This window comes from Penicillium taxi (assembly GCF_028828555.1).
Source record: "Penicillium taxi strain IBT 34144 chromosome Unknown utg000004l_segment0_segment0, whole genome shotgun sequence".
Taxonomy (NCBI): domain Eukaryota; kingdom Fungi; phylum Ascomycota; class Eurotiomycetes; order Eurotiales; family Aspergillaceae; genus Penicillium; species Penicillium taxi.
Window position 1 is genome coordinate 852,377 of NW_026643206.1, and position 25,587 is coordinate 877,963.

Sequence of the window (25,587 nt, forward strand, 5' to 3'; positions counted from 1 at the left end):
TCTATTCTCTATACCCTCTTAAAGAAGAAATAATATACAATTGAACTAGCTATACCTCATCCTTCCCCCTCTTCCCCTCCAAAGTGTTCCACGCCCACTGGTAACTACCAAGAAACACAGCACCACCTATGCCAATCCATGCCACACGCGGTCCGATCCCGCGCCAGAACGTACCAAGGCCTTCTTGCGCGACTCCCTGCACGATCTCCTTAACACGAATCGGTGCCTCGCCCCCATCTCCACGACGTGCAAGCATAACCCGTGTCTTTATAACATCCAGCGGAGTCGTCAGACCGGCCGCAATGGCACCAGCAACACTACCGAACATGGCACTTGTTGACACGGGTATTTGAGAAGACCCAGCCTCTAGATATCTGTTCGCATAAGCCTCCTTCATCGATTCCCACATGGTAAACTGCAAGACGGTGAAGGGAATCTCGCGCGCGATGGTGATTCCAGCGCCGCGGTACAATTCTCGAATGACTTGTCCGTACCCCCGCTTCAAGGGAGCTGTGCTAGCCTGCGAAGCTACATCAGCTGCTGGTGCTGGTGCGGGGTGTCGCAGTGATAAGATATCTTTTAGTGCAAGTAGAGTTGAGCCACCGAACAAGCCGGCTTGAGCACGCTGCTTGACGACCTCGGTTGGTACGCGCACAGCGCAAGCTGAGATCTCACCGAGTGAGGAAGCGATGGAGTGAGTGAAGACGATGTGGGAGCGCGACGGTTGCTCGGAGGAGGAGTTGCTGGAGGGAGGGAGCAGCGAGCGCTTAACGCCATCGTAGACGATGAAGAAAGAGGCGGCTGAGGGGGCGGAGCCGAAGAGGACGGAGGGAAGACCAGCGTAGATACCACGAACTGTCTGGCGCAGGGATAGGCGGGCTTGTGGAGCTGCGTGGTTGTGTGCTTGTTGAAGACGGGTTTTGATGGTGTCGAGAGGATATAGGGAGCAGTCTACTGTGAGACCTGCGACAGCACCAGCCTAGATAAAAAACGAAAAATCAGAAGGGTCCCAGTACCCAGGTGGTTTGCGATGCGGCATGACATACAAGTAGAGACCTTGTCCACGGGGAGGAGACCAAGGCCCCATCGGTTTGTTGAGCCATGATGGATGGGATAAGATGAGATGAATGGGGTAGATTTGAGGCCGATGTAAGCTTTCCTAGCTGGAGTACATGCTAGTGTAGATAACAAGTTCACAGGGAACTAATTAGGACAAGTCAATCACTGGTGGTCGTTCTCATAAGCTCGAAAGAAGATTAGGGCCGGAGAAGCAGAGCTCCGCAATTATCGAAGTTTTGCTCGGCGGTAAAGCCGGAGTTACGTCAGGGTATATCCCCGATCTCGGGATGAACAACATCCATTATTAACTAGGGCTGCAGATCCTACTCTATCAGATAGGTTTACAGTGTTAAAGATTTCTCAATAAAAACTTATATGTACTTGAATTCAAACGTATTTACCTACTTCTTCAAGTTCTCCAGAAATAACAGGACAATCCTCAAACTCTCACCAGCGGAAGGGACAAAAGAAAGAAATCAACAAGAACCAATCATTCCACTGTGAGTCTATCAGAAACATTTATCGAGTTTCTGCTATTTTTTTTTGAGTCCACTCAGTATTCTCTGCATTGACAAAGAATATCAACCCTATCCTAGATCAAGGATGGGCGCAAACATCACGCCCTGCAAAGTATCAGTTTGGCAAGGTTGAGTCCAAGGATAGAAGGGAAAAATAAGAAGATAAAAAGATAAAAAGCGCCAGACACAGGTAGGAGAAGCCATCTAGACCATTCCAAGTAGCAAAAAGAATAAAAAAAAGACGCGGATGGGAGAAAAAAGGAAAATACTAGACCCAGTCTATGGGCGTCAGAGGAAATTATGCATAGAAAGGGAAACAGTTAAGAGGCAGTGAAAAGGTTGATACATGGAAGAACGGTAGCTCGTTTGGCCTGTTATTTGGCCTTGCTCTTGGTAGCTGCCTTGCTAGCTACAGCAGGACTTTGTGAGGGCGGTTCGAGGACGTGGGTGTGGCCGGGGGCATTAATGATATCGCCTGAGTCGAGCTGTTCACATGACTCGATGCTTCGCACCCAGTCATCTGCCAGAACTTCATCAAGAGTCGCTCGTTCCTTGGGGTCGACCTTCAACATGCGTCCGATGATGTACCGACTTTCCCGTGGCAAAATGCGGAGAAGTCGCCAAGGACCCTTGATCACTTCCTGGCGTTGACTAGACGATTGAGTTTGTCCTGGAAGCGGCGGTGCCTCCTTGCTGGTCGTGCGGGTGGTCTTTTCGGCAGTCGGGGAAACAGCAGCGTTATGAGTAGTATCGTCACACTTTGCGTTTGCCTGGTTGCCGTTTGTTTGCGGAGTAGGTGGCACTGTCAACTTGGCCGGTTGTTCAGGCTTAGCTGGCTTCTCAGCCTTCGGAGTTTCAGACGATGAAGGGAGTTGTTTCTGATCATCCTTCTCCCGGGCGATAAAAGGGAGATCGGGGGATGACTTGGCATGCTGGCGGCGAGGGTCAACATCTGGAACTGGTGTACCAGGGGTGGGAGAGGACACAAATAGGCGGTAGGAATTGTCTGTGCTGCGAGGTTGCTTCCACGGGAATCGACGTAGAGTCATGCAGCAGAAGATGATCGCCAGCGACCAAACATCCGTAGGCCGAGGGTCGTACTTCTTTTCATCGTATACCTCTGGAGCCAGGTATGGATCAGAGCCAACGATGCCTGATGCAAAGACAATATCGTTCTCAAAGGGGTATCGGAACACAACTGCGCTTCCAAAGTCGATTAGTTTCATGATTCCCTTCTTATTGACCACCACATTGTCCAATTTCAAGTCTCGGTGGGCAAGACCCATTCCATGAAGATATGCCACGCCACTGAGGATCTGCTTAAATGAGCATGCTATTTCCTCTTTGCCCATCTTGCCTGTCATGACAATGGCGAAGAGATCAAACGGCGCATACTCCATCACCTCGTACCAATGGCTTCCTTCTTGAATTATATCGAGAGTTTCGATAATGTTGCCGTGATGCAAGGTGGAACCGATACAGAATTCTGCTGTGACTTTCTTTGAGTACTCTTTTGCACTTTCCCAATTGTGACGATCTCGGAACTGCTTGACAGCGAAAGTGACACCATCGCTATTCCGCTTGAGCAAACGAACGGAGCCACCAGCTCCCGAACCTAGAACGCGCCCAAGCTTGCCGTATTTAGAGTTCAACCCATGATCGTCTCCAAATGGCACACTATCACTAGCATTGCTCTTTGAAGAGAAGTTACTGCTCCGCTTTGCGGAAGTGGGAGAGTCGGGCCGTTTGTGACGGTGGCCCATCTTGAAAAATCGCTTTAACTCTGACATGGAGCCATGGTGAATGTGACCATGGCCGTTTTGGGCCGTCTTTGAGGACGAGTCCTTTTTGCTGCTACTAAACACGCTGTGTTTGCTATTGGTCTTAGTCACGTCGCTGGTACTGGCCGACCGAGATGGAGTTTGGCGGAAATGACGTTTTGAATCTCGACTGCCAAAGATAAATCGTGCATCTAACTGAGCCAAGTTCCTTGTCTGCGGGGGCCGTTTGCTGCGGGCATATGGGTCGTTTGGTTCACCTACTGGGGTAATAGCTCCGGGTGGGGTGTGAGAGTCTCTCGGAGTTGGCGGAGGGCTTTCGTCTATGGAGCTTCTGTCGGTCTCAATGAAGAATTGTGCACGATGTTTCGGGTGCGCAAACTGCGCGGGTTCAGAAGTGGCACTTGGGTCTTTGGACAGGACACCGGTGGATGACGGCCGGGAGGACGAGGAACTTTGACGAGCACCATCCCCGGACGTGACCGGAGGAGAGGCTTCGGGAGTGATAGCGGATGTATGAGGGTCTGTTCGGCCGGCTGCGTTGGTTACGGCGGCACTCTCACCGGGTCTGTTTTCGCGGGAGCGGGTGCCAGCGGGGGTCAGGAGAGGCGAGTGAATGGCGGAGATGGGTGGAGAAGCATGAGGAGAAGCCACAAAAGGGCCAGAGCCGTCGCGGGCGCTCCTTTCACTGGAATCACGAGAGCCAACCTAGAATTAGGAAGAAAGTTAGTAGGTTATTCTCTTCACCAATGACAGGTACTTTGGAGGGATGGTTGGAGGGGTTCATTAGAGTATGGAATCAACATATCCTAGAAACTTCACGTATCGTGTGATTCGAGATTATGAGCCTCCAGAGAAGGATCAAAGCGACTGGAAAGAGAGTCTGATACATACTCTGGATGTTGGCAGAGACATTGGGTCGAAAGAGAAATTGCGCAAACGAGACTCTTGTAGTTTGGTACTCTGCAAGCTCATAGCCAGCGACCGCAAATTCTCCTCATCTGAGATTTGCTTAGGAACTTCGTGCATAGATTGCTCCAGTTCTGAGTGAATTGATTCAGATGGCTCGATTTCCTGAGTTACAGATGAGAAGCGAACCTGAGCCGGTTGAGATCTTCCCTTAGCGTCGGGGTCAGCGGACTCCGCTTGGACCGGCATCTTGGCGGGGTGGGTTGCCTGTGAGTCTGGTGTCCAGAAGGTGAGCATGGATTCCTATAAGGTATAATGGGGAGAATGAGGTCAGATTCAGAAGTAGGACATACCCGATACGATAGAGTTGACAGAGGTTGACTCAGGCTGTCCAGACGTCATACTCAATCGAGACCGGCTTCGGTCTTAGTGGGTCGCATGCCCGTGTGAGATCACGATAGGATAGATCTATGATAGTGTTGATCTCCCTTCTGAGCTGTACGAGTACCGTTGAGTGCCAGATATGATAAGGAAGGAAAGAAAGGTGAAGTGAATCTGAGGCAAATCTTTTCTCGCCGAATCCGTGAATCCGTGAATCCGTGAATCCGTGCTTTAAGCCCGTGCGTCCGCAACGGGAAAACGTTTAAGAAACGAAAATTCACTAACACGACTATGAGATTAAGAAAATAAAGGAGGGAAAGAGTGAGAGAGAGGAGAGTTTGAGCCTTGAGGGGTTTCTGGGCCTCAAGCCTCAGGCATTGAAAAATAAAAAAGGCCCAAGTGGGGAAGTTGGTGACGTTTTTAATATCGTATTTTGATAGTATGGAGTACTATGTACCATGGGTAATATTACCATCCTTTGTTTTTCTGCAGAGATTATCACAGATACTTAAATAGTGTACTGTATACTGAATACATGAACTTGCATACTTAATACTTAGTACTTATATCGAATATAAAGTCGGAACATTGCGGACGTCAAGTTCAGATGATCAGATTATATAAGGATAAAGGGCGTATCAAGAACGTGCCGACTTCCCGGCTCTCCGTGAACACACCGGAAATGCACTTGACGGCTTATTGCGGCTGCTGCTTCTTCCGATACTCTAGAATCTTACCTGAATTGGTTTAATGCAATGCATATGTAGATACAGAGAGAGATCAAGGATCAAGGCTATCCCCGGACACTTTCTCCACAACCATTTCCCCTCTTTTTTTTTCCGTCTCCATATACTCTATACGGTTATTCCGCATTGAAGAAGATCCGGTCGTGATATAGACTGTACTACCTATGGATGTACTTCTTACATATGTACTTACATTACCTACCTACACAAGTACATAAGCACCCGTAGACAGTAGAATAGATATCCCTTGGCTCTCTTGGCTCTCTTGGCTCTCTTGGCTCACTTGGCTCACTTGGCTCTTGGCAATCTTGATCATCTGGTGTATTACATAAGTATGTAAATCAATGTACCTGACATGAGTGGCACATCGTGATATCTTCTGCAGGGGTATAGCCAAAGTTATAACCTCTGTGTTGATCCAGGGCTGTACCGAGGTTCTGCTATGAAATTGTGATTGCTGACATCGCTTAAATATGCGATGAGATGGTCAGGTATAGTACAATGAGTGAAATGCAACCCCATCCATCTCCAATATAACGCCAAAAACAAGGACAAATGATCAAATAGATGGTCGGAGTGGGAATTGGGTAGTCCAGATCCCATGAGGCCGCTTCAAGATGATGGCAGTGGTGATACAAGTCTTAGTAGAATTAAATTCAGGACAACCGTAATTACGGCACAACTGAGATGCCAATGGACTTGGCTTGTGCCATGACACTCTTACACAACCCCTGTAGACTCAATCCTGATAACCGTGTCTCACTGTGCTTGATCTTGGCAATCTCATAGATGTGCTTGAGCGACACCTCACCACAAGTCTCGTGACCGGGCTTTTGAGCACCACGCAGACGATTCTTCCGGGGCTCAACGTTGGCGGCATTCAGCAAGAGGTAGGTGGTAGTCGGAGTGCGGAGGTCAAAGGTGAAAGATCGATCCGGGCGGACCGTGATACGCGAAGGGATAGGGGTACCCGGATTGATGTGGGCAGTACGGGCATTGAACTCCTATGAACGTGATAAGAAATATGATTGTGGATAGAGGATAGAATAAGATCTTACCTTGCAATAGTCCATACTCTTGACACCCTTACTACCAAGCGCCGGACCGACGGGGGGACTGGGACTGGCCTGGCCAGCACCCACAATCAGCTTAACAAACTGATCTTTGGCAATAGCGTTCCGGGCCATGATGAACTAAGGTGGTATTTCAAGGGTTGAATGGGGAGACGAATTAACTGAAGACGGAAGATTTTCCTTGGGGAAGGGAAGATGGACTCTGATTGGTCAGGGTCAAGCGAGCTCAGAAGCGCCGAACGTCATCGGTTTTGTTAGTTTTCTGTTCTTTTTTCTGTTTTTCTGTTTTTCTGTCTCCATTTGATTTTAATCTACATTTCAAGATCTTCTCCTGTTATCATCTTCTGATTTCGGCTCTAGAGTTCTCAGCTTCCATATACTCCTATTGCCAATCAGCTCACTCGGTCCCCATTTGTATCCGAACTACTAAACTCTCAGGCCCCGCGTCGATCTTTCCTCCTCACCTCCCTACTTTTTTTTTATTTCTTATTTTTTGTTTATCTTTGAAAAGATTAACAAATATCAATCATGAACTGGCTGAAATCAACGTATGTGCATTCTATTCCTTTCTTATAGTCGGGTTGAACTAACAGCAACAGCCTCTCTGCGGCCGTAGGAACGCAAGAGCCTGAGTATGGTCCCGATGCCATCCAGTCCGTCGCCCAGCAGACTGCTGAGACCCCCTTTACCATTCTCACCAAAGATCACTTGAAGTGGAAGGCACTCCAGTATACCAATGTCGAAACCCAGACCTTCTACGTTATGGCCAACAGCGGGGAGGTGGTCATGGCCCAGGTGATCTACAGCAACATCGCGTGAGCATTCCCCAGATCTATACACCCCGACGAAACAGGAAATGCGATCTAGATCTAGCTTTCTATGATTCACAATCCGACAATTCACACTCCGATAACTGACTGTCATCCTCGACATGTAGTGGCATCCATACCACCGCCCACCTCAATACGAAGATCTTCAACCTCAAGGGTGGCCCGCACATCTGGCACTCGGACCCACTGTCTAACTTTATGTTTGACGAGAAGATGCTCTCCTTCGGCGCTGATAATATGACCATCACCCTGAACGAGGAGGGTGACTCATACCACATCAAATCCACTGTCAACCCTGACAGCATCGTTGATCTGAAGTTCACCCGCACAGCCCCGGGTTTCGCCGTTGGCAAGAATGGCACTTCCAACTTCGGAACTGACCCCGCTAAGCCCTGGGGCTCCATGAGCCACGCTTTCTGGGCTCGTTGTTCCGTCGAGGGTAGCATCACCACCAAGGAAAAGAGCTACGATCTGGCTGGTCGCGGAGTCTTCATTCCGGCTCTCCAGGGAATGAAGCCGCATCACGCCGGTATGACATTTATTTTTTAAGGATGCAAATTTAATATACTAACTTCATTATGAATAGCTGCCCGCTGGAACTTCCTCAACTTCCAGACCCCCACCTACTCTGCCATTATGATGGAATTCACCACTCCTCCTTCCTACGGCTCCACCACCGTCAACGTCGGCGGTATTCTCAAGGATGGCGAGATCATCTACGCCGGTAGCACTAACACAGCCACTCACACTGCTTCCGCCACCGACCCAGAGAGCGAATGGCCTGAGCCGACATCCATCAAGTGGGAGTGGACTGGCAAGACATCCGATGGCCAGGAAGTCACAGCCGTAGTGGACGGACCCCTTGGCAAGCGCCTAGATCGCGTTGATGTGATGGGCGAAGTTCCCGGATTCATCAAGGCCATCGCCGGCAGTGTCGCCGGTACCAGACCATACATCTTCCAGGTAGATCTCCGCCGCCCGCCTTTTTTTACATCTGCGGATCCATACTGACTCATCCATTTAGTTCGCACCGACAGAGAAGCTGTCGCTGAAGCTGAAGATCGGCGACATTGAGGTTGTCGAGGAGGGAACTCTGTACTGCGAGTCTACTTTCATCTCCTAGGCTATAGAGTCCACCCTCCGTAAATAGGACATTGACCCCTCCTCCTTTTGTTGGGCTTTCTTGGCGTTTTTTCTTTCTTTTGAGTTATCCTATCTTAAATGCTGAAGGCAATCCATGAATGAGATGCCTCATGCGTACGAAATATTCCACAGATTGTATGCTGGATAAGTAATGCTATTGACCATGCCACGTTTGACCTCACGAAACTTAGTATAGCTCCTTTTTAATTAATTTACAGCCTATAAATGAATTACCTAATGCGATCATCTTCTAATGAATAACCAAGCATTTAGAAAAAACCTGTATCGAAGTAGGGAAATTGTAAAAAGAAAGGATTTGATAGAAATACATGGAAATATTGAAGAATAGGTACAAATCCAATATGAAAAAGGGATGTAATCCGCCGCCATTCTAATGGGAAAATCAAAGGGAATACCTAAGTAAATCTACAGGAATGGAACGCCAAAAATAAAAATAAGAATCAAAGGGAATCTAACTGTCAACCATCAACTGCTCCCCCTCATCGAGGAGTGTAGTGACACGAGACAGGTCAGAGATCATCTTGCGGCCGTGGTTGACCAGGAGCAGCTTTTCAGCATTGGCAGGCAAGCCAAGGTAGGTGGGAGGCTCGCGTTCAGGCAAGTTGTTGACCCAGGCGATAAAGTCGCGAATGCTAGTACCGCTAGGCAGAGTAAGAAGCTCGTCATTCTCAACGCCCGAGACGAGCTTGTAGTCATCCTCGAAGGCAGCAGGTGTGAGGAACTTGTCCACCAGGCCCTCCAGTTGCTGGAAGTCATGGGCATCATCAATTTTGCCACCGTACATCTCTGTGATAAGCGTGCGGATGATCTCCCAAGGAAGCTTCTGAGGAGCAACATTGGAACGACCCTGGGCGACGGTGTCGACCCAGTGATCGATAATGAAAGCTGAGCACTCGTACTATTGGGCTTGTTAGTAGACTGTAAGATAATAGGTATTGAATAAAAACTTACGTCACTGTCGTTGAATTCCCAGAATCCCTTCCATCCTAGGCTTGGTGCATAGCGCAGTCGTTCTTGAACAACTGCATGGAAGAAGCAGAGGAGTAGGTAGACACGAGCCTTTTCGACAGGAGCCTTGCTGGCACGGGTAGTCAGAGAAGACAGAGAGTCCTTCATATTGGCGCGAACACCGGCAGGCTGTTCGAACATCAAAACGCGCGAGGCACGAATCAGATTAACAGGGATCTTCGGGCTAGATTCCATAGAAAGGAAGAGGCGGAACTCTTTGTGAGGTTTGAGCGAATCCAGTCTCTTCTCCAGGCTTTGAAGCCACGAAGGCGCCAGGTGGACGTTCTTGACAAGAACCCAGTTACCCGCAGCTGCGGCGTTGCTGATGGCCTTGTCAGCACTCTCCAGACCTTCATTTGAACCCATGGCAATGTTGGCACAGGTTGCATGCATACGCTCAACGAGTGCATCAACCTTGTAACTAGCATCGAAACCAGGGCTTGAGCTGAGAGAAATAGGTGTAGTGGCTGTGACCTGCTCAACAACGTCTTTCAGATCACTGCTGCCATCAAAGAGCTCGCGCCCAAACACAGCCTCGATGAAGCGCTCGCTGATGGGCACGCATCGGTCCATACGACAGATCCTGACAAGGAGTACCGAGCGAAGTAGCTGGTCGAATTTAGAGGTGTTCTCGTCCCAGACAACGGGCACGACATTCTCCGCAAGCTCCTCGCTGAAGAATCGGTCCCATTGTTCTTGGGGAATATTGGGGATGTACTCTTTGAAGATAGACATGTTGAGCAACTTGCTCATCACTTCCTCTTGACGATCTATCGTGGTCGATAGATCCGTATCTTCGATGGTTTCGTCCAGGATACGGTCGATAATACCTCTGTCCATCGGGAAGGGAGTTGCCTGGGCAAGAAGAATTGCCAATGTCATGCGGTCCTTCTGCACGAGACCGAGAGAGGTCCTCTGGAAGGTGATTATGAACAGGTCTTGAATAATGATCTGAACACGTGCAGAGTGCTCCTTCTCCTGTGCAAGGCGCTTGTTCTGGTAAAGAACGCTGTTGAAGATGTCAACAAAGTACTGGAGGGAGAACTGATAGAAATGATTGATGTGGTGAAGTTGCTCTAAAACAGCAAAGACAGCACTGCATGCTCGAGCAATGACACTGTACTGATTGGTGATATTCTCCACCTCAGACATGACACCTTCAGTCTCAGACATCTTCTTGGATATCTCAGCGGCCTCTTTCTTGAGAGTTTCTAGAGTTTCAATGACATTGTCATCGTCGAGAATGTTACCACGAGACTCATTAAGTGCCTGCAATAGGCGCTTCTCGAGTTTCCGAAGATGAACCTTGAACTCTCCTTGCATCTTAACCAAATTATTGCGGCGTTCATCAACATCTGGGCGCTCAAACTTCAGAACATCATTCAAAGATTGGGTTTGCAAACTGCTTTGAGTGACTGTAAAGTTCACAAAGGTTGTACGACTGCAAACATCGGGTGCGAAGGAGGCAGACGGATCTCTGGTCGACAGGTACAGCCGGAAGGAAGGAGAGAAATCGATCTCTTGTTTGCCAAGTTGAATAAGAACACGACCACCCGTCTTTTGATATTCTTTGTTGAGAACATGGTTTAGGATAGGATCCAAGTGCTCTGCATCCTGGATAAGAATGGGATTTCCGAAACGCAGCGCACTCTCCAATTGCTTGACAAAAGAGTCGTCCAAGAAGCTCGTAACGGTAAGTTTTCGGTCTTTGCTTTCTTTCTGAAGGAACTCGGTTGCACGACCAGAGGGATCCACAATGAGGGGATATCTGTTGAATCGCTTCAGAATGATAGCATTCTCCGTGCAAAGATCATCGACAGGGAGCGAGTGCTCTTGCCATGTTAGACGCTCGTCGGCATTGGACAAGTACTCAGTGATCGGGTTGTGTGGTTTGAAGTTGATGCCAGACTGACCCAGCTGGTGGACCCAATCTTCAATCATAGCCTTACGGAATTGTTGATCGTAGAGACCCGCATAGGCAAGGAATGCAGCCGCGATGAGAACATCACCAACAAGAGTGCTGATTTGAGTCTCAAACGACTTACTGCCCTCTTCCCAACGCTCACGCTCTGATGACAGGCTGTCGAGCAGACGTACACTGCGGTCGACCTTAAATTGAACCCGTGACATCTCTGTCTTGATTGCCTGAGTTTCACTGATGAGGGAAGCGTATTCAGCCTTGTATGTTGCAATACTGCTTTCCAGGTTCTGGATAGTTTCTTCGATAGCCTGGGCCTCAGCCTTGGTTTGCAGAGCTCGCTCCTCGAGCTGGTCAACCTCCTCGCGAAGAGGTCCCACACGATCCAAAATCTCAGAGTAGTTAACTTGGGCTTCAACCCACTGCACCAGTGGACCACATGCCTTACTGGCACGGCTCACTCGCTCGTAGGTGAAGTCCTCCTTGGACAGGAACTCGTTTTGCATCTTAACTCGCATGTTACGAGTCATCTGGCGCTCGTTGTCGTAGTTGACGATACTAGCGATGAAATCATCCCTGCGCACTAGACCCTGAATAGTCTTCCAACTGTCGACCTTGTGGCCAAGAAGAGTGCATACAGCCTCCAGGGCTAGTCGGACACCAGCAGGGGGATTACCCATAGATCGGACTTCAGTAAGGTGTTGACGCTTAATGTTACTGACACTCTTCTGGGCCTCTGCCACGGCAGGTTCGGCGCGAGCCAAATCATGCAACACGACCTCCCTACGTTCTGCAACTTCCTTATTCTGTACAGTCAAAGCCGCTTGCACTTCCAACGAAACTTGCTTCCGCTGTTCGGCCTCTTGCTGATCAGCAACCATACGCTGCAACTTCTCATTTGCCTCTGCATCTTTCTTCTCGAGTTGTGTTTTCTTTTGAGCTAGACTAGCCCGCAAGTCGCTGACCTTTTCCACTGTATCGCGGAGCTTCTCGAGACCAACGTTCAAGTGTCGCTGTTGCTCCTCGAGATCCTCACGCTTCTCGTTAAACAATTTGACATATTGGGCAACGAAATCAAGGTAGTGGCGAGGAGTCAAGGATGTTGTACGGCCCTGTTGTTTGCGCAAGCGTTGATTGAAATGGTGTAAAGAGTGATGGATGTACACCATGGAGTTCATGACAGTGTCTCTGTATGACGCAGGGAGACTCAGCTCGCGATAGGCGACTGGAATGCTGTCGGGGGAGGTGAAGTTGGGCTTGTCCAAGTCAACTGACAGAGTCAACTCAGAGCCGACCTGGAACAGAGCTTGATCAGACCAATCACCCATCCAGTTTAGCACGCAACGATTAAACAGAGCAGGACTGGTGGCGGCTCTGGAACCCAGGCCGCCCTCTGGCGGGTTCATGGTAAACACGACGTGGAGATTCTTCACGATTTGTTGCGTGAACCATTTGTAGAGCTCTTCCTGGGAGTCTAGAAGTAGGCCTTGGCGCTGGGCACCCTCTTTACAAGCAGTCATCAGGGATGAGAATTCATCACCCTCAAACAGACCCGGAACCTCAGCGTTAGCAAGCAGGGTATTCATGCGCTCCAAGAAACCGGAGTCAAGGACGTTGGCTTCGTCCATGATGAAGCAAATCTTCTCACCCTTGCATCCAGCTCGGCGAAGCACACTTCTCAAGTCGTCATCGAAATCTTCAGATGAGTACTTGCCGTGGACCTTGATTTGGAATACCTTTAGGCCATTCATCCAGGCCACAAAGCGTGAGAGTGTGGTCTTTCCACTTCCACTCACACCGATCAGAATCAAATGACCCTGGGGTTGGCGGAAAACTCTGTCAATGCGTAGTGCATGCTCCAGAACGTCATTGAACAAGACCAAAGGCACATCGACTTCTTCCTCGCAAAAGGTCTTGAGACGGGCCTTGACAAAGTCGCGGAGGCGATCCCGCTCAACTGGCACGTAGTTCTTAGACAGCCAGTTTGAGAACAGGATCGGGCCCTTCAATGCCTCTTCATCGTTGATTGTAGGGAAGTTGTCCAATGCGATACGGCGAACAGCATCAGCCGTCCAAGCTCTCTCGTCTTCACCAACCAATCGATCTTGGAAAAGACGTAAAGCCTCGTGCGCCCAGATACGCACAAGCCCCTCTACTGTCAGGGTCTCGAGCGGCTTGATGGCCTCGTAGACACCACGTACCCAGCGAGTAAGTTCACGAGGTGAGTAAACGTAGTGTGGTTGGATCTTAGGAGTGAATCTTGACTGCGACTCGAGATAGAATTGGACCATGGCCTTGGTGAGGGCCTCGGAGTAACCACGAAGCAAGGGCAGAATCTTGAGAATTGCTGAGTTGAACGTGCCGTAGATCTGATTGAGTGAAATTTCACCGGGATAATCGACCATGATCAGCGGAGCGTGGCGCAAAAATCTCTCGCCCATGGGTGTACGGCCAGCGTCGGTCGGAGGGTTACAAGCACCAACAAATTGAATACGATCCAAAGTAACCCAAGTCTTGTCAGAGGTACGCCAGAAGCCGTTCTGTTCGATAAGCTGGCGTAAGAAAGAAATGGCTCGCTGAGTACCGTAGCGATCGGGTGCAGGCAAGTTGATTTCATCGCAGAAGAGAACCAGCCAGCGACCAATTTGGTTGGGTGACATGACCACGCCATTGAGTGTCTTTTTATACTCGCAATATTGCTCAAAGGTCTTTATCAAAAGATCAGGGGTGGTAGCGCTAGAAAAGTTGAGGCCAACAACCTCCATGTTGGGCAGCTTTCTCAGGGCGGCGAAGAGTGTCATCGTTTTACCTGAGCCAGGAGGACCGCAGAGAAGTAGTGGCTTGTGTTCAGCCAGCCAGGAGTACAACACATCTTCATGTCGGATTGTATCCACAGTCGGGATAATAACATCAGTTTGGGTAATCGAGTGTGTGTTGACGTCAATTGTAGGTACTTGCGACTGCCAGCTGGACCACTCAGATTTCGGAAGGGTGACATCAAAGTCAATGAGGGACGAGTTGCCATCAGGGGGAAGATCCATGGTCGACATTCCAGCGACATACTGACCAAATGCCTTGCGGTCGAGAAGTGGACAGTCGCCGGTGAACGACCAGACCAATGTTAGCAAGAGCTTCTTCGAGATGTACAGCTCGATTTGCTCAGGATCTAGCGGGAAGTCGACATGCTGGATGTTGTACTCCAGGACATTGCGGCAGGCCTTATTCAACAGACTGAAGAGCGTGTTGAGAGCGCGAATATCGGTAAACTCCATAATATGATTATATTGCTTGTCCTTTGCTTCCACAAGAGCCTTGAGAACCAAATCATCAGTTTCCAACAGCTGCTTGAGAATGGTCGAAAGGGTGTCCTGGGTATCCAGGGCCTTAACAGCAGTTGTACCAGCTGGGGCGCTGTCATCGTCCAAATCTTCAAAGACCTTGGTTTTCAGGCCTTCAACATAGTTGTTGATCATCATTGATGGAGTAACAGTATCGGCATTGAACCACACCATACCACAACGACTAACAGTGGCTAGAGTGGCATATTTAAGAGTCTCAACTTCGAACATGATACGCACATTGGAGGGTAAATTGAGACGTTCTCCATTGGGTAGAGTAAGAAGCTTGTTGTCATCCAAAACACTGTTCAAATTCTCAACCCACTCAGGATCAACATCACCGTCGAACACGATCCAGTGACGTTTGCTGTCCTCTCCTCGAAGATTGTCGACAATCTTTCGAAGAATACCAGTGAAGAGACCGTCAGTCCATTCTCTGGTGGTATTGTCAAGGTTACCATAGAGTGCTTCCTTGGACATGACTTTAGAGTCGATGATATGAGATACACCTTCAACACCTTCGATACGCTGCATAGCTTGCAAGAGAATCTTCCAAGCGGCTGATTTACCAGCTCCTGACTCTCCAACCATCATTACACCGTGGTGAATGCTTTGAATCTGGTAAAGTTGCAGAATCTTGCTTATCCACATCTCACTGTCCACAAAGTGCTGTTCGCGAGCAATATCACGAATTGCCTGGGTAAGTTTTTCATAGTTGGCAGGCACATATTCCACACCAGGGAAGTCTTGCATTTGGATGGTTAGCATACGATCAACGTCCTCCTGCACAAGCTTGGGAGCAATGGTTTCACGCAAGCTCTGAACGATAATCTGGGGCTCAATGACGGAATCGGGGCCAAGATCGCCATCGGTAATGGCGAGACGAGCACGCTTGAGGCCACCAGAGCTGACTAGCACACTCTTCAATGCACGAAGACCGAAGTCGTAGTGTGCTTGCTTGGAGAGCTGAGATGCACAGTGGTCGAAGAACGGCACAGTTTGTTTGGACAAAGGCTTAGCTTGTTTGAAACCCTGGGAGTAGAGCATAACTTCCGCAATAAGTTCCTTATCGGGCTTGGACATGGCAACACTGCGGAACAGCTTCTTCAAGTTATCTGGAAGGTTCGATCGTCCTGCATAACCGGGGTTCATGGTTATGAAAATACCCGTATTAGAGTGGACTGCAAGGCGTCGTCCAACGAGCTCGATCTGTGACTGGCTATCCTCTTCTCCCTTACGCAGACCAATCTGGATGTTTTGGATCTGCTGGGAAACAGCGGATAGAATTCTTTCCTCAAGACGGTTGAACTCGTCAAAGCAACCCCATGCTCCGACCTGGCAAATACCAAGGAAAATACGGCCCATAGCTTGGAAATCAAATGTGTCGTCACAGCAGAAGACAAGGGTGAAACGTCCAAGCTGAAGACCAAGAGCTTTGACTGACTCGGTTTTACCGGTACCGGCTGGACCGTACGGAGAACCACCCAGTCTCTGCTGCAGGGCCTGGGTAAGGGTGAGGAAACAACGATCTGTGAGAGGGGTGCGAACAAGACGCTCTGGGACACCCAAATACTCGAATCCATAGCTGAGCTTGGCGTTGGCCACATGAACATAAAGTCGCTGCAAGAAATCACCTTCTGGTTGGTAGACAAAGCGCATCTGGAGCTGCCAGAGATGATGTGTGGGAGTGTTGGCATTGAAGCTGATAAGCTTGGTAATGGCATCACGTTGATGGACAAACTCAGTAATCAAATGTTCACATTTCTTACGTGTAATAGGATCCAGTTCGCCAAGCACAGTGGCGGCCAAGAGCTCGAGAATCCTGACCTCGGATTCAAACAGGGCCTGGAGGTTAGAGCCACCTTCCTCCAGGGACTTCTGTACTACATTGGTCCACACAACTTGACTTGCAAGAACAACTACCTGAGCAGGGTAATTGGCCAGGAAATCATTGAAAGCTGTTTGATCCACCTCCGTAGCGCTGTAGATGGTCTCGAATTGTTCAACAGCCTCGCCCAGAAGCTCTGCAAGGGTCAACTTCATGTTGTTCTCTAGAGCGGAGAGCCAGTCGTTAATTCGAGGTGTCTTGACGAGATTGACCTCCCGTTTCAGGCGAACTTCTTCACCCTCCTTCGATGAGAATCCGATAATATTGTTTTCATCGTCCATCAAGAGGCCTGATAGTCCAGCAAACATCTTCTTGAAATGCTTGGCAACACGAAGAACATCATCACTGTTACCAATAATCTCAAGCAAATCCTCGTCTCCAACGAAGTAGAAACGAGGGAAAGATACACGCTCCCGCTCGAGATATTCACCGAGTGCTTTTTGGATCTTGTTGAGCAACTCAGCCAGTCTTTCCAAGGATTTTTGGACACCAGTAATGGCAAGAACATCCAAAACAAAGGGCGACTTGTAGACCTTCTTCATAACAGCAAAGAACTCTGAGTTGATGTTTTGGAAGCGACTGGATTCAAGAGGAAGGAGATGCTTGATATCGGCATTACCAGTGAAGACTCCCTCAAGGTACACCCATTGCCGCTGGACATCAATCCATACATCGAACAGAACGTGAACACGATTCAGCTTGTCCTCCCATGAGGTGGCCTCCTCCTCAAATTCTTTGTAGTAGGGTGAGTGCCTCATGGCCTGGAGGGAGTTCAAGTTCTCACTGCACTTGGCAAATAGATCATCAAATCCACGAATAAGACGGCACTTGTTCTGGTAGTTCACCAAGTCGAGGGAGTAGTTCTGCCAGGTCTCGCGAACAGACTTCAAGAATTCCTCTAAGGCCATCTCGCCCTGAGCTTGAGCAATGACATTTCGAATGATGGTCTCACTCGTAGCCAGCTGCAGATCCCAGACATCACCCAAAGTCAGCGAGACGAGAGAGAAGCGCTTTCCAGGCTTCAAAGCCTTGTAGATCTTTTGCCAATGGCGTTCTTTAACAGCCTCGGATTTCATATCAGAAAGTAACGAATTAACCTTTAGGAGCTGTCGAAGAACGTTCTGGATGTGTTCAAAAGCCGCATACTGTCTCATTCGGCTAGGCATCTCCTTTGTCATCTTGATCAGCCCATCGAGAGACTGACGGAGCTTCCGTGGTTGGATGCTAGTCCATAGGCCATCCCGAAGATCATTCAGGCTCTTCCAGATAGTAGACAAAGCTGCCCACACAGACATAAAGTCCTGAACTTCTTCGAGAATTGGAGGCAGTGCTGATTCAGTGCTTGCAGGAAGATCAAGGGCCTCCTTAGCCTTGGAAACCATCTCATATTCGGATTGAAGGGACTCAAGGCGCGACTGGAATGAGCTCAATGTACGAGACGCTCCATCGGGAGGAATAGTACCAGAGACCGGCTTTTCTTCATTCCATTGAGCAATGACCTCCGCGATCTTGTCGTTGATGATACGATCCTCAGCGGTGATCTTGGCGCGGAGAGCTTCTGTTTGATCGTGAACAAGCTTGCTCTTTCTATCAAGTAGCTCATTCAGCGCAGTCCATTCTCCATCAAGATTTTCAACGTGAAGCCAGTCGGCTGGGAATTGGTATCTCTGGCGGGAAAGAGTAGTTTGACCTTGGCGGAACATATCAACTTCTGGCTCCCAGATACGAGTCTTTCGCTTGCACTGCTGTACAATAGTAATGAATGAAACAGCGTGGGCTGTCGAAGAGGCCTCCAAAGTTTGACCCTCGAGATCTCTTCGGGCGGAAGCAATTTCTGAATGAACCTCTCTCATTCGGCCACCGAGTTTGGCGCCGAACTTGTGCAGAATTTCGTGCTGCCACTGGTCATACTTGGCATTCACCTTGGTCTGGACTTGCTCGTAGTCAATTCGAATGTTGCCGAAAGATTGGCTGACTTCGGAAGTATCGAAGGTCGCGCGACTCTTTCTGATTTCTTGGAGAAGCTGAAGCCATTGAGCCAGGTCGTCACCCAGAATCTCGTATACTTGGTCAGACTGCAAATCCCAGAGCGACTGGAATTGCAACCACTTGTTCACGTATTCAGATACACTGGTAAGTCTGGACTCAACAACTCCATAGACTTGAGTGAGTTCTTCAGTGCAGTGTTGCGGGAGATCGGCGAAGCAGGCTTCTGACTGTTTTACATTCTGTACGTCAATGGAAATCTGGTAACGAGAAGCCTTAATTTTCTCAAGGCTGCAAATCACTCCAAGCCAGGAATCAAAGTGCGCAAACCAGCTAGCACGGGCAAATTGCAGAGGCGGATCAAGGTGAAGAACCTGGTTCTTCATGGAAATTTCGTGGAATAGTTCAGGGAATGAAATGGTGTATTGGGATGATTCCGACTCTCCGTTGGCAAGATGTGATTGAAAGACCTGATCGTCATCTGCCTGGTTGAAAGTGCTAATCCACTCGCGCACAGCACGGTAAAGTCGCTCTCGGAGAATAACCTCAATCTTTCCATTGAGCTCTGACACCCAATATCCAAGGTTTACGTAGTTCTCAAGGTTGAGTTTATCCACTGCAACCTGAATGGTATCCAGACGCTGCTTGAAGGCCGCAGAGTCATACGGACATGTTTTGAGCTCGTGAATCGATTTTTGAATGTTCTCGTTGATGGACGACAAAACGGCAACCTTTGCCTGCAGGACAGATGCTGAGCCGGCAAATTCGCGGACGAACTGAACATGCTTGCTTTCGGTACGACTCGGCATTGAAGTATCAATTGCGCCATTCGACAAGGCTGATTGCTTCACGTGGAGCTCATAGGAATGAACAAATGACTCCCATCTCAGAGGAATTCCCTTCATGACCATGGACTGAGAATCGTTGACATATCCGTTGAGAAGAATGGCAACATCCGACATCGTGGCAATTGATCGGTTCGTCTGCAAGAGAGTTCGCACACTCTCCATTAGACTGATAGCGTAGGGGTAAACCCGCTTTGCCTCCTTGGAGATGTTGCTGACGGCATGAGGAACTTGGAAGTTCAGCCAAATGAGATTGCGGACCTCCTTGAACAGAGCAATGATTTGAGCATCAAAGTTGACGGTAAGCTCCAAAGCATTGCCGGCTGCACGATTGCGCACAATATTAAACAGACGTCCAGAAATCGTGATATGGCGTCGTTGAACATCGTACAGCCATGATTCAAACACGGGTCGGGTATCAAGCTTCTTGCGGAACAAATTACCTTCGGCCTGTAGTTTCTGTCCCTCGGTATGCAAGTGCCAGTCTTCTCCCAACACATTTTCTACCTTGCGCATGTAGCCATCCAATTGTCGCTCGATCTGCCGAGCCCAGATAATTGCGCCAGAAACGGGTGGAAGATCCCGCAGTTGAGCCATAGCATGAGCCTCAGAGTGGCCATACTGCTGCTTGAAACGCTCATGAAGGGCGGAAATATCTCGTTTGACATTGTCAATCAGCTGGGTCTGATACTCTCCAATGGCACCACGAATCTTTGGTCGAATAAGAAGGGCGTTGAATTTGGAGAATACGCGAAACATCTCATTTGCATTCTTAGCTGTCGCGAGACGATCGCGCAGGCGAGCAATAATTGAGTTTTCAACGCGAGATGTTCGCTCACTGTAGCCAATCTCAGCCTCCTCCCAGGAACGTGATCCTTCGGGAGAGACATCTAACACGTCTACGTTTTTGAGAGCCGCATAGGCGTGGGTAACCTCTTCTACAGCGTCGACATCACCGATCTCTTCAACGATAACGGCACTGTCAGAGTCGACGCCGGCGCTATTCTCTGTAGGCGAAGATTTCTTTGACCCGAGAACGTTTATTATCGTCTTCTGAAGCTGCTCGTGGTTGACTCGGAAAGTGTCAATGTACTTCAGACGCTCGCGTGTCTTGTCGTGTCGGGCACTGATCTTGATCGGGATGAATTTTTCATTGCGACGTCTGGTTGATTCACGGGCAACATTGGTAAATTCCTTTAGGTTCTCATCCCAGGTACGCCAGATTGCCTGGGTGATCTTCATCAATGACCGGAACTCACGGTAGTCTAGATGAAGAATTTTGCGACCATCAATAAGGCCGTGAATCTTCTTATCGAGGTCACCAGAGATGGCCTCGACTAGAGACAATGCACGCTTGATTGGGTAAGGGCAAATCTTCAACTTCTTGTTCAGGTGGTTGAATATCAAGCCCAATGACTCCTGAACCTTTTGTAGAGAAGTTGCAGAGAGAAGCTCATCCAATGGGAAATCACGCATAAGCTGATTGTATTTTTGAACTAATTCAGTGGCATCTTTCAGTCCAGTGTCTGCTACAAAACTGAGAGTCGGCTGATACCGCTTCGCATGGCGCAGAATATCCATGGTCAATCGGACTCCATCGCTTTGCAACTGAGCCTCAATACCCTCTAGGGCAGACTCCATTGACAGCCAGAAATTCACTTCTGGCGAAGCCGATTCACTGTCCGGGTCTCGAGACATCTTAGTGATAGTCTGTATGGAACGAATCCAGCCATTCACGGTATTCTGGATGCTGTTCGTGAACGCGCTGCTATCCAATACTGACGCAGGAATCAGCTCAACAGAGGGTCTGATCCCCTTTACCTCGGCCTCTTTCAAGGCAGCCTGAACTACCTCGTGGAGTGGAAGATTCAAAGCCGGGATCTCTACATTCTGTTGAAGGTTAATGAGACCCAGTTCAAGTTCTGCAAACTTCTTTTTAGTTCCTGGAATACCGGTTTTCGCCTCGGTATCTGCTCGTGGCTTCGTTCCAGTAGTCGTTTCCTGGTTACGAGTGTATGCTTCAAAATAGGGACTGAGACCATGACGAAGGAGTAGTTGTAAACATTGATAGGGCGACATGGAAGTTCCCTGTTGCGTCTGGGAATTTTGGGGAGAAGCTAAACCGGGCAAATTCATAACCTGGATTTGCGAAGCTATGGAAAGAGCCGGATCGATGGGGGCAGGGCGTTTGATGAATGCTACGGACGACGCGGTTGTAGAGGTTGAAGATATCTCGGAAGATAGACTGTAGACATATCGTATGGTCGCATCTTAACATTCGTAATGTTAGGTCATAAAGAAAGGGTATTAGAGCACAATTTACTCACTAAGACCTTCACTCTCGCCATTTGTCTCTTCGGCTACAATGTCCTTCTGCACATAGAGTGCAACTTGAGACTCTGATGCGAATCGCGTACATCTCTGTACCGTGTCATCGAGCCTGGCTTCTGATAGCAAGCTCCCAGCACCTTGCAGCTCAGACTTTGAAGCACCAAGTGTCACTTGGAGCACCTCTGTCAGGTACTGGACGATAGCGCCTGAATCCACCGAAGTGGTTGACTCTGGCGCTGACACGCCATTTGATGCCTCTGATGAGGCGACCTCCATATTTTTTTTAAAAATTATTTCCACGGAATCAAAACGATCATTCCAAGATTGATGGTTGAAGTTTGAAACTTGAAACTAGAGGAGCGCGATCGGCATGAAAAGATAATGTTGACAAGGCCGGGGGTCGCGTCCGGCGGGGGAATAGAGTAATAACGACTCGTGGGTCAATTCAGGAAGGAAGAAATGAATCTAGAATTATTAAAAAAAAAAGACAAGAGAAAAGGCTCCAAAGTCCTTGTTGACAGAGTCGAAATGTGTTAAAACACGCGGTCTTTCGTTGTACTCAGGGGATGCGCTCCTCCAAATGTGGTTAGTCAACAGACGCCCAACCATGTGACATCAGGTTCCTTCTTCTTATATCTACTTCCTATTCGGGTAAATTGTTTAGAATGGAATGGTATTTAAATAGTGATAGCGTTTGAATTCAAGTACCTTCAGTATTTAAATCTTATCATATCTTCTCTTCATCATTAACAAGATATCCACCTAGACGTCGTTGTATTTACTCCATACTCGCCTTGACCGCTTTTCTATACCTAGGTATGTTTATATACCACCTACCATCTTAGTCATACATAGGTATCTGCCGGCAGTAAAAAAAGCCCTAGACGCCCGATCAAAGATGACCTTGAATTATCATTTATGATAAGAATCAAAGAGAATCTGAATCTGAAGCAGCGTAAATGTATCCGTTATTAGTTAACATAGCATGCAAAATGCTCCATCCATTTCGCCCGAGCATCGACTTCATCGAGGTCATCAATTCCTGAACATTTTTCTATGACATAGAGTGCACCGTGAAAATAGGCCTGTTCCTCCAACGTTTCCTTTTCAATCCAAGGCTGTTGACCCTTCACTGTAATGCCCTTGAAAAAGTCCGGAATTTTCAAAGCAGGTTTCAAATTGATAGGGTCAGCTTTAGAGATACCTCTCGCTCCAAGGCTTAGGTACTTACATACCGGATTTTCTATACCAGGCCAGGGTGTTCCACTTCCGTATTATTCACACGTATTCTGATCGATACGAAGCAGCTAGACTTGAAGACATTGGGATGGGTTGAACGATGATATTGGCATTCAAATATGCGTTTTCAATCATTTTTCGAAGTGGCTCCAGTGTTGGGATATCGGACAACGACACCCCGGTTGAGACCACATCACGAACCCCTGTTCGAAATGAATCACAAACAACAACCTTGAATAGTATGCATATAGCTGGGATATCCTGTCTTCACCGGCTCTTCTGTCTTGGAAGATGGAACACACTCGTCTCAGACAGAAGAGCAACTTGTAGGATAAATAGCTAGTCCTCACCATGAATGAAAGATTAGATTTTACAACCACTTCAGAGACACAAGATATTATAGGGGCGTAAAGCGGTTCCTATAATAGGTGTCAGAAGTGGGCGTTAGCCTCTCATCAACCTTGCTATACCCACCGGTGTACCGACACCAACCGACGGCATTACTGCACGCAACTGAAGCATCCAAACAGGATCATTCTCCAACAGCAATATATATGAATGGACGTGAATATCAGGGCTCATAAGCCACCTACCCAAAAAGGCTAGTGTGAGATACTACAAGAGCCCTGTGATTGATAGTAATAGTTGGGAGGCTTCTTGCGTTGCGCTGCCACTCGCTAACTCATATACATAAGTAGCAGTCAGCTGAAGGCCGCTCAGCCTCATTGTCCTGCAACTACTGTTCAGCAGACATATAATACGCACGTATACCCCGCTCCTTTACGAAGACCCTCACTATTTAATACATTATAGAAGGACATCAATTTTGAATTCGAATAAGCCTCGCCGACGTGACATTGAGTTACCAGGCCATTTAGTACCTCAAATTGGCAATCAATATTTCAAAACTTCAACATGGCCACCCCAAATACAAATAGTCGACAAGCTTCCTATACATCCTACGATGATTATGTGCGATCTGAGTACGCGGAATTCATCAGTCCTGCAACAGCTGCCCTAAAAACCCACTGGCTTCAAGCGGTACTCAACCCATTTCAAGAGCCTTCCTTCAACGAAGAAATCTTCGACCAAGCCTTTGGTATTTCCTTGCTTTAAATCACGAATGATCATCTTTACTTGAAGTGGAGTACTTGTTTCAAGGAAGATAGCAATGCTCTTGCATACCAGCCTCAGGATCCTTCTACACTACCAGATATTGCTGATGCCCTCTTGACACAAATTGATGAGCTCTGTGCAGCTTCAAACACTCAAATATTCATCTTACACTTCCTTCCAGGACAATATCAACCCACAACTCCTCAATCTATTGCTAGAATATCTGATTTAACAGCCGAAGATGTAATCGATACCATCGGAGCTCGATTGCGTCTAAACCCCCAAGATTCTTCATTGAGCATTTTACCAAGAAACTCGACAGAGTCCATGTAGCCAGTACGCAAGCTTTACCGTCGGAAAAGGATTACGTGCAGCTTGAGCACCCGAATGGCGGGTACATCACAGCGTCTTCTGGGTCCACTGACACTCGTGGAACATCCATGGGTAATGCTCCGCTTGAGTACCTTCGAAATCTCCCTGTACTAATGTCAATGGGGATTGGCAGCAGTTGTGTTTGACTCCTCCATGATAAACCACGAGCGATCCTCTTTCCACATCAACACCCAAGGCTCTTGTATGGCGACAACATACCACGGACTTAACCTCAGACCAATCCCCAAAGCCAGTATCTACCACCTGAAACCATTCACAGAGAATATTCTCCGAACGACACTCGCAACAATGAAAAACTTCCACTCCTGCACAGATATGGGATGTAAATCATTACCCCGAACATGGCAACATTTGAAGTCTCTCACGGAGCTCCTCTTTTCCAATCTCACAGAGTTACAGCGACCCCTGTTCAAAGCGCAAGCAAAATCCCAATATCTGGCTGGGAGGCTCGTCTATTAGAAGACCTCAGGCTAGTAATGGACAACGCCATATCATACGAACGATCGATCAAGCGACAGGCGCAGATTCAGACATCCACCACGGCCGCTGAAGAAGCGGAAGAAACGTATAAGCAGGCTCGTTCTATTGAAAAGTACCTCCTCTCTCTTCTCTCTAGCCAAATCTTCCCTATTTTCCTACAGCAAACTGCTAACTACAACCTCCAAATTAGACTCACAGTTGTTGCATGGATCTACATTCCGCTAAGCTTCTCCGCGAGCTTCTTCGGGATGAATGTCGCCCAGCTCAATGATAGTGGACCTAATATTGGATACTATTTTGTACTTCTTGCGATATCATTGCTTATCTCCGCGGGAACGGCAATCTTGTATACGGAATGGTGGAGGCATGTGGAGTTTGCGTGGCGCGAGTGGATTCAACCTGGGCATGATTGTCACCCTCGGAAGTTATCGGTTGCGCATCTGCTTTGGGGTACGGTTCGATGGGTTTTTATGAAGAAGAAACTAGTTGGCGTTTCTCGTAGAGCAAAGCGAAGGAATGCAGGGGGAAAGAACAGTGGTGCTGTTTAGTGGCCTGCGGTTATCAAGCTGAAGTTGTGGGGTAGATGC

At 48.3% G+C, this 25,587-nt stretch overlaps 7 protein-coding genes across 7 annotated transcripts; 3 read left to right on the forward strand and 4 right to left on the reverse strand.

Moving 5' to 3' along the window:
- Nucleotides 1-49: 49 nt before the first annotated feature.
- N7495_005231 (putative mitochondrial carrier protein (Pet8)) lies at nucleotides 50-1,103 on the reverse strand (the record flags this gene model as incomplete). The annotated part of the gene is made up of 2 exons (XM_057207882.1): nucleotides 50-979; nucleotides 1,047-1,103. The coding sequence occupies 2 exons, from the start codon at nucleotides 1,101-1,103 to the stop codon at nucleotides 50-52; spliced, it is 987 nt and encodes a 328-aa protein (XP_057061656.1).
- Nucleotides 1,104-1,951: 848 nt separating this feature from the next.
- N7495_005232 (uncharacterized protein) lies at nucleotides 1,952-4,666 on the reverse strand (the record flags this gene model as incomplete). Its single annotated transcript, XM_057207883.1, has 3 exons — nucleotides 1,952-4,063; nucleotides 4,250-4,539; nucleotides 4,618-4,666. 3 exons carry the CDS (start codon nucleotides 4,664-4,666, stop codon nucleotides 1,952-1,954), a joined length of 2,451 nt encoding a protein of 816 aa, XP_057061657.1.
- Nucleotides 4,667-6,062: 1,396 nt separating this feature from the next.
- On the reverse strand, nucleotides 6,063-6,578 carry N7495_005233 (mitochondrial 54S ribosomal protein uL11m; the record flags this gene model as incomplete). The annotated part of the gene is made up of 2 exons (XM_057207884.1): nucleotides 6,063-6,395; nucleotides 6,450-6,578. 2 exons carry the CDS (start codon nucleotides 6,576-6,578, stop codon nucleotides 6,063-6,065), a joined length of 462 nt encoding a protein of 153 aa, XP_057061658.1.
- Nucleotides 6,579-6,992: 414 nt separating this feature from the next.
- N7495_005234 (survival factor 1 family protein) lies at nucleotides 6,993-8,417 on the forward strand (the record flags this gene model as incomplete). The annotated part of the gene is made up of 5 exons (XM_057207885.1): nucleotides 6,993-7,012; nucleotides 7,064-7,279; nucleotides 7,402-7,823; nucleotides 7,881-8,257; nucleotides 8,319-8,417. The coding sequence occupies 5 exons, from the start codon at nucleotides 6,993-6,995 to the stop codon at nucleotides 8,415-8,417; spliced, it is 1,134 nt and encodes a 377-aa protein (XP_057061659.1).
- Nucleotides 8,418-8,909: 492 nt separating this feature from the next.
- Nucleotides 8,910-22,048, reverse strand: N7495_005235 (uncharacterized protein; the record flags this gene model as incomplete). Its single annotated transcript, XM_057207886.1, has 3 exons — nucleotides 8,910-9,356; nucleotides 9,410-21,711; nucleotides 21,769-22,048. 3 exons carry the CDS (start codon nucleotides 22,046-22,048, stop codon nucleotides 8,910-8,912), a joined length of 13,029 nt encoding a protein of 4,342 aa, XP_057061660.1.
- Nucleotides 22,049-23,926: 1,878 nt separating this feature from the next.
- N7495_005236 (uncharacterized protein) lies at nucleotides 23,927-24,127 on the forward strand (the record flags this gene model as incomplete). The annotated part of the gene is made up of 1 exon (XM_057207887.1): nucleotides 23,927-24,127. The coding sequence occupies one exon, from the start codon at nucleotides 23,927-23,929 to the stop codon at nucleotides 24,125-24,127; it is 201 nt and encodes a 66-aa protein (XP_057061661.1).
- An 869-nt stretch (nucleotides 24,128-24,996) lies between these two features.
- N7495_005237 (uncharacterized protein) lies at nucleotides 24,997-25,548 on the forward strand (the record flags this gene model as incomplete). Its single annotated transcript, XM_057207888.1, has 1 exon — nucleotides 24,997-25,548. The coding sequence occupies one exon, from the start codon at nucleotides 24,997-24,999 to the stop codon at nucleotides 25,546-25,548; it is 552 nt and encodes a 183-aa protein (XP_057061662.1).
- Between the last annotated feature and the right edge of the window lie 39 nt (nucleotides 25,549-25,587).